The 10,826-nt window shown below is 41.3% G+C and overlaps 1 protein-coding gene across 1 annotated transcript in view; it reads right to left on the bottom strand.

The window, feature by feature from the left end:
• Nucleotides 1-2,137: 2,137 nt before the first annotated feature.
• The window catches only part of PM20D2 (peptidase M20 domain containing 2), a 34,621-nt gene continuing 25,932 nt past the window's right edge, over nucleotides 2,138-10,826 (bottom strand). Inside the window, exons 7-8 of the mRNA XM_045010295.1 lie at nucleotides 8,587-8,694; nucleotides 2,138-3,787 (exon numbers count right to left, since the gene is read on the bottom strand). Coding sequence (XP_044866230.1) covers nucleotides 3,588-3,787; nucleotides 8,587-8,694 — 308 coding nt within the window. The 3' untranslated portion in view covers nucleotides 2,138-3,587. The remainder of the gene's footprint in view (nucleotides 3,788-8,586; nucleotides 8,695-10,826) is intronic.

Below are 10,826 nucleotides of genomic sequence, written 5' to 3'. Positions count from 1 at the left end.
TCCATTAATTCTTTCAAAATTGGTTTATTATTGCTGCAGAAAATAGGATGCACACAAGTAAGAAATGAACATCATAATCTGTGTGAACTAAATGCTGAAAGAAAACTAGTTCCTTACACATCACACTAAATTAGAAAAATGAAGTCAAGTTACAGGTTCAAGTAGTGTTGACAGCTCTGCAGAACAAAAAAGGCTTAGAACTGCAAAGGGTACCAGCACTTGTTTGAACCCAACCTACTGTAGAGAAGGTAGAACAGATAAATCCCTGTAAGAACTAGAACTGTGCTTCAGTTGGTAAAAAAAGGCTGAACGGACTCCATGGTTGCCATGCTATGGCATCTGCCTGGGCAATACAGAGAAAAGAGCGCAAAATGATTGTCTGCCATTGCTTTCACGGAGGGAGGATTGAGTGACGACATTTACCCAGAATCACCTGCGACACTGTTTTTGCCCCATCATGCATTGGGATCTCAACCCAGAATTCGAATGGGCGGGGGAGACTGCGGGAACTATGGGATTGCTGCTTGCACTGTGGGTAGCTAAGAGTCTTGTGGCACCTTATAGACTAACAGACGTTTTGGAGCATGAGCTTTCGTGGGTGAATACCCACTTCGTCGGTATTCACCCACGAAAGCTCATGCTCCAAAACGTCTATTAGTCTATAAGATGCCACAAGACTCTTTGCTGCTTTTACAGATCCAGACTAACACGGCTACCCCTCTGATACTTGACTACCCACAGTGCAATGCTCCAGAAATCGACGCTAGCCTTGGTACATGGATGCACACTGCTGAATTAATGTGCTTAGTGTGGCCGCGTGCACTTGACTTTATACAATCTGTTTCCAAAAACCGGTTTCTGTAAAATCGGAATAATCCCGTAGCATAGACATACCCTTAGAGACACAAGGTCAGTGAGGTAATATCTTTTACTGTACCAACTTCTATTGGTGAGAGAGTCAAGCTTTCAAGCATACCAAGAGCTCTCCCAGACCTGAAGAAGAGCTCTGTGTAAGCTCAAAAGCTTGTCTCTCTCACCAACAAAAGTTGGTCGAATAAAAGATATTACCTCCACCCACTCTCTCTCTCACATATACCTCAGTGACAACCTACAACTATTTCTAAAGGAGATACCACCAAAAAAACCAAAACCACCCATAAAGGCCAATAAAGCATTAAAAATTTTCCTTTGGTCTTGTGCTGATCAACTGGAAAGGCCAAAGGTTCAAGGAAGTCCTAGATTTATAATATTTTGCCCCTTGAACCTTTGGCCTTTCCAGTTGATCAGCGCAAGACCACAAGATAAATCTGCTGTCAGTGCTGCCTCCCCAATACTTTAAACAATTTTGAAACAGGAGAGTGGTTTCAGTTTTATTCATTAAGGAAACCTCCAGTTAGAACAACATATGGTCCCAGCAGGGTGCATTTTATGGACCAAGTGGGAGAGCAGCATTGTCATTTCTAAAGGCTACAGACAATACAGACATTTATGTTTAGCTTTTAGCTGGTTTGGGTTGGGATTCTCTCAGTCAGAACAAAGGGAATGCTGTGAGATGAGGGTTTGTACACAGTGGGGCCTACGGATTCTTGAAGAACTTCAAGGAAACCAATATTTTTATCTGCTGATCCAAAACCTGTCAAACTTTGGATATAGGCAAGATCTTAATTGGCTATAAGATGAAGAATCAGTCTCCTATTAACCCAAAGACAAATACTGTTAGCTAAAAGGATCCATGGACTATTGATGACAGTGACTGAAGTGTTTGGATAAATACTGAGATACTACAATATTTATAAAGCTCTGAAGAAATCCAGGGCCCCCTATTTTATAGTGTAGCCTAAAATGTAATTTCTGAAAGATCAAAGGGAAAAGAATGCATGTGCTCTAAACCAGAGAATGGAACACAGGGATCAGCAGCCTTTGGCACACAGCCTGCCAGGGTAAGCCCCCTGGTGGGCACATCCCTCAGCCCACGCCACTTCCCGCAGCCCCCATTGGCCTGGAGCAGCGAACTGTGGCTTCCACTGGCCGCGATCGGCCGAACCCGCAGACGCGGCAGGTAAACAAACTGGCCCAGCCCACCAGGGTGCTTACCCTGGCAGGCCGCGTGCCAAAGGTTGCCAATCCCTGGTGTAACATCAGCAGAAGTATTGAAGTTTCTCTAGGAAAAAAAAATGGTAGATTTATTATCTAAGTAACTTTTAAACAAAATGATTATGAAAATGTTCATTTGCTATGCAACTGTATGGGACTTAGCTTCCAGTTGGTATTATCAACACTTACATGCAGCATTTTGAATACAAAAGTTCTATGATTTAACTTTGTATAATGTTTTCCAGAAAGTCCTGAACAAACACTGTTCTATGATTTACCAGAGAAACTAAGTACATGGGGAAATATAAGAGTAGATGTATATAAATTTACTCCATTGCCCATCAACATTAGGAAAAAAAATCTCAATGTCAGACATGTATCTGAAAGAATACTAATTACATTCCATTTTGCACAGCTGTTCTCTTTGCTTGGTTATGTTAGTGTTGAATTCTAGTCTTTCAACAACACATGATTTGGAAATTGACAGGAATGAGAGCTGAGGAGACTATTTCTGTATGACAAAGCACCAGGCCTAAGAATTAAAATACATAAATACAAATTAAAAAAAAATAGATTTGATGCTGGGTTTGAGAAAATTGCACTGGTTTTAATTTAAGCTGTTTTTAAACCAACTTAAGCAAAATTTTGTGTGGACACTTGTTTTGGTTTAGCTTAAACAGATTATTAAACTTAAGTTAAACCAAAATATAAGGAGTGTCTATGAAGTCTTTTATACTAGTTTAACTGAATTGGCTTTTTAAAAAAAAAAAATGGACACCTTTAAACAGGTGCAGCTTTCTCCTGCAGACAAGACCTAAGTTGAACTCCTATGAGCAAGCCCTGATTTTTGGAAGCATGCGGTTCCAATTAAGTTCCATGGGAGATTCTAGAAGCTCAGCACCACGGAAAAATAAGGCTACCAATTTAGGCACCTACATAAGTATTTAGAATTTTATTTTAGGCACCCTATTTTGGCTGAAGTGTACAGATTTACCCTCTCTGTTATGTTACTTTCCCCTGAAAGTTTGTACTTTAGCTAGGGGATGGGGTTGTTCTACATCTTGTAGAAATTTCAACACATGGCTCCTCCAGTCCTTCCCCACAAAAGATTTACCATAACAGTATTTAGGTATTTTTTTTGATAGGCAAGCTTTTCTATATGGTTCTGCCATCTTACCCTGAAATGTGGATGTTGTAGCTGTAGACTGAATTACTCTGCAAAAGCATTCAACCAATTGTCTGTCACTGTGGATCAACCATCCAAATAGATTAAAATGATACATGCTTTTTTATAGCATGCAAAATTACAACTACATGGTTATTTTAAGAGGAAATTTTTTTTGAAAGTAATAAGACAATTTGGTTTCCCAACATCCCTTTAAAAAAAAAAATCAAGTCAACCTTCCTCCTGCTAAGAAACCTGTCCTGCCTCTTTTAGAATTCAAGTAGAACATTTATTCCGTTAACGTGGAAGTATTTAGGTTTTAGTTTTGTTAACGTGTTGCACACGCTGCCGCTGTGCCAGATTCTTTGCCTTGTTCTGTTACATTTAAGTGGCCTCTCTCTTTTAGAGTCGTTTGTCTGAAGTCTTCTCTGACTTTTTCCAACAGATCTGGCTTGAAGATAACATCTAGTGCAGTCATTGCCAAAGCTTTTGCTGCACGTAGAGTGTAGAACTGTGCTTCTTGAGACCCTGTGGTAAAACAAAAAACCACTTCAGGTTAAAAATCTAGTCACTGAAAATCTGTATAACAGCAGGGCATTCAAATAAATTAATATTATTGGAAATAGACTTAAAAGGTTGTTCTAAGTCTTGGTGACATCTAACTAAAACCAATATTACTTGTTTTACAGAAAGTCCTATTTGTAGAAAAATACAAAATGTAAAAATGCCTGGAAATGAACAACTGAGGGATCCCGTCTATTTCCCAGTGCCATATAATCCTGTCAGTATGTGTATTTTTTTCTAAACCTGTAACAGGAAGCTAGGCAGAAGGGACTGGAGCAGGTTTATGATAAGCTCTACAATAAAGCAGAGAGAACATAGCTTTAAAAATAAATGCCCAAACACTTCATTAAAGGAGGTAAGGCTGCCCAGTGGTGCCTTCCACTCTTCTAGAATGTGAAGTGGCGAACCTTAAACCTGAAAAGCAGAAAATAAAAATTTACAGTACATACCACCACTGCAATGCAGCTTTAACTCTGCTGTTCTCAAGTGACATCCCAACACACACACACACACACACACACTCTCTCTCTCTCTCACTCTATCCAGAATGGGTTGGAACCAGAACACATGACAACTGTAGGACATTTTGGCTAAGGCAAAACTCAGTTTTAGCTTGGGTGACAAACGTTACCACTCCTTCACCCTTGCCCGGAGGACTGCTTCTGACACACTACCTTCACTAAGCCCCAGAGTCACATATGCCAAACCCCCCATGTTGACAATCCCCATGACAAAACCGCTGTTGGTCACCGTTATTAGCACAGCCTAGAGAACTCAGCACTAAATGAGGCATAGTTGATCCCTCAAGGTACACATGCACTATTCTGCATATCACAGTGACAGCTGTGCCAACCTGCTCCATCTAATCCCTCCACCATTCAGTACAGCTACATCTAACAGTAAATATAGTAAAGTGCTCTGCCCCCACATTCCCAGCCCTGCGCATCCAGCTGCACACACCACCAGCTCCACCCTCCTCTTTGCCACTCCATTTTTATAACAAGCTTGAAGGGGCCCTGGTGGAATGCATACAGATAAATGATGTAATTTAATCTTAACTCTGCCTCAAGTGTTTTGGAGTTTTATTTCCTTGTTTCCTGCCTATCTTGGCTTCTGGACCTTTGTGTCACTTGCAGGGTGGTTTGTACTGTCATTGGTGGTAGAAAGGCTGTGGTAAAGCCCTTGGCATATATGATTGTTTGCAGTGATTCCTCTTCAGAGCTGGAATACAGGTGCCCAGGGAAGAGAAGGTTGACCTGGAGTGTGTGGGGTTGTTTTTTTTTTTTTTAAATAAGTGTAAAGACACATCTGTTTTCTCACTGAAGAGATTGGTTTCAAAAGACAAGTCCTCTGTGCTGTTTTGAACCTCCCTGGGGAACCCCAAAAAGTGGAGCCAGGACTCCCACTGCATTACTATTGCAGTCATCATAGATTTTGATGTGGTATCAGCTGCACCCACTGCAGAATGCGAGGTTTCAGACACATGTCTACCTTCCTCAACAAAGGGCTGGGGAATTGAGCCCTGTCCTGGGGAGTTTCATCTTTGAAATCTAGTAACTGAATAGTTCATAAAATCATATTTCGCTAATAGGGTCTAGTAGTTAGAAATTCTGAATAGGAGGCTGGTGGATGTCAATACCTTCCTCCCCAGAATGTTAAGATGTTTAGCTCCCTTATTGGAAGGAGTAGCCCTGGGGTGTTGCTCCCTTAATCTTTCCATAGCTGCTTGTACTACTAGAGAGTCTGGGGTCAGGGTGAGTTAAAGATTTCTGCTCCTTTTGCAGACACAAAGTAGTGCTTCTTAGCCATTTTAGGAATAGAGGTACACATTGTGGGTGCATGCCATACCACTCCAACTGGTTCCATAATGGCATTTGCTGGGAGTGCTACCCAACTGGGTCTGGTGGGCTGCAGAATGCTCAAGAGCTTGGGTTGAGTATCTTGAACTTCCTTAATAGAATTTGAAGCTCTGCTGCCACCCTTTACAATAGTCCTTGTTATTGCCTATGGTCACAGGGTGTGGGGGTTGGGGGGGGCGCTGAAGATGGGGCAATTGTCTCATCTGGTGAGGAAGATGATATACGTGGGGTACTGCACGGTGGATCTAATTCATAATCTTCCTCTTCCACTTGTCCTGAGGAGATGGCCGCTGTCATCCAAAAGGAAGGAATGATGAGAGTCTCTGGTAGAGCATATGGATCTCGGGTATTGTGCATAAGGGTCCCAGGGTTCCCAATAGGGCCAATCTGAAGGGTCAAAGGTTGGCTGGGGTGGACCCTAGGGCATTGGGTACCCACGTTCTCTTGGAAGCCCTGTCTGTGCTAACCTCCCTAAGTTATGTTCGTCTTAGGCATCGGATTCAGCCAACGAGAAGACCATATCTAGCCCCAATGATGGCACTGCCAGTATCTGTGGGAGTAAATTCCAGCTTGCGGATGAAATAGGGGAATGACTTCTTCAGGCGCATCCTCTTCTGGGATAAATATGTAATTCAGAAGAACCAGGCTTGAAAGAAGAGGATATTGGAGGACTAGGAAGACTAAGATATCCTTTGTGGTAGCATATATCACAGTTCTTCCTGTAGTACAAGGAGTCCCGGTTGTCGTTCCACCAGATTCAGTGCCGTTACAGATCCAGTGTGTCCTTTTGGAACTGCCTGGGTACTGCTGTGGAGAGAGGGTCCTGTCTGGAGCTCTTCATTGGTATTGGTAGTTGATGGTCCTTTGACTTATTAGAGATTGCAGTCAGCACTGGCTTTGCTCTTGTGTGCTTTCCCTTCATAGTCGGAAGGCCTAGGCCGATTAAAGTTCTTGGGACCTGCAAACAAAGACTCACCCTACTTGGAAGAAGTGAAAAAAACAAAAACAAACAAAAAAAAAAACCCACAAAAAAAACCCTTCTCCTGGACACTGGATTAGAGGGGGACCTGTTTTTAAACCCGTGTGAAGCCTGAAACAGGGGCACTGCTTGAGGTCTCCAGATGATGCAGAGAAGGCAGTCTCCCTGGCCCAGATCTGACTGGGGTCTCATGTCCCCCTCCTCCCCCCTCCATGATGTACTTCCTCAGTCAGAACTCTACTCTCCCCTCAGGGTGGGACCAAGCAACACATACTGCACTTGGCAGAAATATGTGCCTCTCCAAGGCAGTAAAGGGAGCATTGGTGGTCATCACTGAATGGGACAGGAAAGTTTTCAAATCCCAAAATTCCTGGCAGAGTCCTACTCCTGAAAGGGGAAACAAAATAAGGTCATTGGGGTGAGTAAAATAAGCTACACTAACTATACAAAAAAACCAAACAACTAAGAAAATCACTAATGAACTATATTGAATTATATTTACAAAGATGAAGACAAACTTGATGCAAAAATACCTTTGGACACTGGAGGATTCTGACTCAGGCCACGCAGGAGGAAGAAGAAACTGAGAGGCAGTTGGTCCACACTTCCCCTTATATTCTTGGCGCAGAGCAAGAGGAGAACTAGGGCAAAGGTGCGGACCAACGGAGGCTGTTTGCAAGATTTTCCTGGTCTCGGGGTATGCACGCATGCCCACGTGTGGAATACACATAGGAACCAGCACTCGAGGAAGTGTAAGTTATGGTTTGACAAATGACTGGCATGGCTAGGCGGCAAAGCTGCTAACATATAGTGAGTCAAAAACCAGAGCTTCCAGCCTGGTTTAAAAAACCCAGACAGCAACAGAAAGATGAAGACATTTTAAGCTAGGGCAAAAATTCCTTAACATACAAAGCATTGTGCATTAACCCTCTCAAAAATACTGAAAGACATCTCAGGGAACCCAATCAAAAAGGAGAGTTTCTAGACTAAGCCATATCAGAGATACTCTTTAAATTGAAGTTTTCAAAAAAGTTAACCTTGGGTATGTTTTCAGACCACGATAACTTAAAAATTCCTTTCCTGATTTTCAACTAAACTTCCCAAAAAATTAAGATGCAACATGCACAATTTCAGGAAGATCAGATTTCTTTCTGAATAACTGTGGGGCACAAACTTGAAGAAGAAAGTCAGGCTTCTAACAGGAAGCTAGCTTCAACCTTAAATATGGGACACCCACCACCATTCAATTTGAAAAATATGACAAGTATTCTCCAGCCAATTTTAGTTTCTATGGCTGTTTCAGCCTTTAAAAGTTACCATTTTGATTGAGGAACAACTGTATAGCAATTTGATTTTTTTTTTTTTTTTTAAAGAGCATACAGTCAATTCTTGAAATATTTACTGAATAAATACCATTGCTATCTACGTACTTATTATGTGATCACTAATACCTGAGCACCTAAAACTTTACAGGCTTACCATAGCAGGATCCAAAACCAGTGCTCAACATGACAAGCACTTCATCTTCTGCATCTCCAGCTCTGCCAAGTGTTTGTATTTTGGTGGATTACTGTTGGTTAATTTATAGTAAATACTAACGGATCAAAACCAATGTTTTATATACATCCTCTTAACCATTATTTATATTGGAGTACTTTAGTCTCAAACAATTGCAAGAATATTTCTAGCAAGCTAATTAATAGCTGTTCAATTTCCATCCTACAATGCAACATTTAAAGGCAACCTTTTATAGGGGAGATAAGTAAAATAGGATGACATTCTTCAAAACTGCATGAGGCACACTTTAGGACTAGTACTTTATTGAATGTGGCTTTAACCATAAAGCGTTAGTGGATATTCTTCTATATTTAAAGTTTCAAAGAACACATATAAATTAGAGCTCTGTTCACTTCAAAAGCAATTACCTGAAGCTGTAGTGTATGGCTCGGTGTGGTTCAATGCATCTGAGCCAATGTAAAAATAGGGATGAATCCCAGGAACCACATATGTAACATTCCCAAAGTCAGTGGAACCTAGGAAGAGACAAACAAGCTTGCTCAATGAATAAATATTATAATGTACAGCTTTTAAGACAAATAAAAACATCTGGGATGCACACCTGAACTGTAATAAAAGTACAGTATCACTGTCTAGAACATCATATCTGGTCATGGTACTAACAAAGAGTCGATACTTACTTGATTTTGCACTTCTATTTAACAGCAGTGCACATGGAACAAGTTCACTCAAATACAGTACCTCCTTACAACACAGATCAGTAAGTATAGAGTTTTATAGCGATCCGTTCCTCCTTGGGGTTAATGGCAGGATTTGAGATGACTGGAGATGCACAAACCTTCTATAACCACTGTGCCCAAGGATCTGTGCCCACAATCAGGCACTTGGAGATCCACTAGTTACTGTTTTCTAGAGGCTTCCAAAGCTCAGCAGCACCAGGCTGGTGACATCCCTCAAGTGTGAATATACAAAAGCAACATTCTTGAAGAACTTGATACCACAGTAAGCAGCAATTTCTGTGGCTTCTATCTACTCATTTGTGGGAGTCTAAGCAAACTGTACAACTCAAAGTAGGGCTGAGGAATTCTAGCGAAACAAGGATTGCAGAAGAGCCCTTGTAAAGTAAGGTCACTTCTAGAAGCCAAATCAAGAGATTAATGTTTTGTAAAGATGCCACATAGCAGTCCTGTAGATGTGTCTAATGTTCCCATTGTAAACATGACATCAGTGAGGTCTCACCCTCCTGGTCAAGGGAGTTATAACATCTTGAGGTAAGCATAGTATCTCAATGCACAGCATGTGCCATTTAGACAGGTGCTGACTGGAAATGGGATTCCCTTTATACTGATCATTCAAGAGAGTTACAAAGTGTTTCCTACTTGCTGAATGACATGTCCTATCCATATACAGAGTCTAGTTTTCCCATTGGTGAGAATGAGGTTTTGGGAAGAATCTGTGCAAGAGGAATTCCTATTAGAACGCACTGCTCAATCTTCTCACAACTGTGACTGGAATTAGAAAATTTATCTTTGAGGATAGATTAAATAAAGGGTTCTCTCAGACTCAAAAAATACCTCTATCAAGCACCGACAGATCCATGTCAAGACAAGGTCTTTGACTGGAAGGAAGGCATTACTGGTTCCTTCAGTCAATCCACCACTAAGTCTTGAAGACTACAACTTTCCTTTGGAAGGAGATAGAGAGATTGCCAATAAAGAGACTTGAGAATCTTCATCTCATACATTGAGAACAGAAAGCATAAGACTTTAGGTGGAGCAAGTAGTCCACAATAGACAAAATGGAAGCAGAACAGAAACATCATCTCTTGCCCAAACAATGAACCTTTACCACTTTAGTAGTGTGGTCTGAATAAACCCCAGTTTTGGCATAGCACGTATCAGATGTATTTAAGGCACAGATTGTAAGACCATCTTCTTAGTCAACAGTTCAGAGACCTGGGAAGACAAAACGGAGGCTCCAGGAGTTCTATGTGCTCATATTGCCAAATTCAAATCAGATTAAGAGAATCTGAGCCTGTCTTGTTTTTTTTTTTGATTAGAAGAATACGTGAAGTTATCAGAGACATCCTAGTACTTTTTGCCCCAGCACATCAGAAGTGATCCATAAGAGATTTCCTATGCATACCTCCTTTGGAGTAGAACTATAGGCATCTTTCTTGCTGTTGCTGGCAAAGAGGTAAATGGCTACCCATCTTCTGACGATCATCTCACTAATGACTTAGAAAGAAATTACTTGTGATGAGCCTAAGGTAGCCAGATATTGAGACACCATTATCAACTCAAACCATGCTGTCAGACAACTTTTTCAAAAACTGGGTAATGTTAGATTTTTCCCTTCTTTTCACCATCTTGTGTTCCTCTATAGAGGTATACTATTTCTATCAGAAGTCTTCTGATCACCATGCATCCAAGCAACAGGTCTCTGCCACCAGCTAATCAGATTGCTGTCACACAAGTGGCTTGACCTTTCTAGTTGCTGCCTAGGTAGTCAAATTTGATCCAGGAAACATTAACACTGGCTTGTGGCAGTCTCCATTGTGGAGATGAAGCCTTTGTGGCCACGGTGCTGTGCCTACTTCAACAGAGAAGTGCACCAAGAGGTCCAACTACTAAAGGGGCAGAAGTGT

Source organism: Mauremys mutica, chromosome 3 (genome assembly GCF_020497125.1).
Source record: "Mauremys mutica isolate MM-2020 ecotype Southern chromosome 3, ASM2049712v1, whole genome shotgun sequence".
NCBI lineage: Eukaryota > Metazoa > Chordata > Testudines > Geoemydidae > Mauremys > Mauremys mutica.
This window is presented reverse-complemented; position numbering and strand designations above follow the sequence as displayed.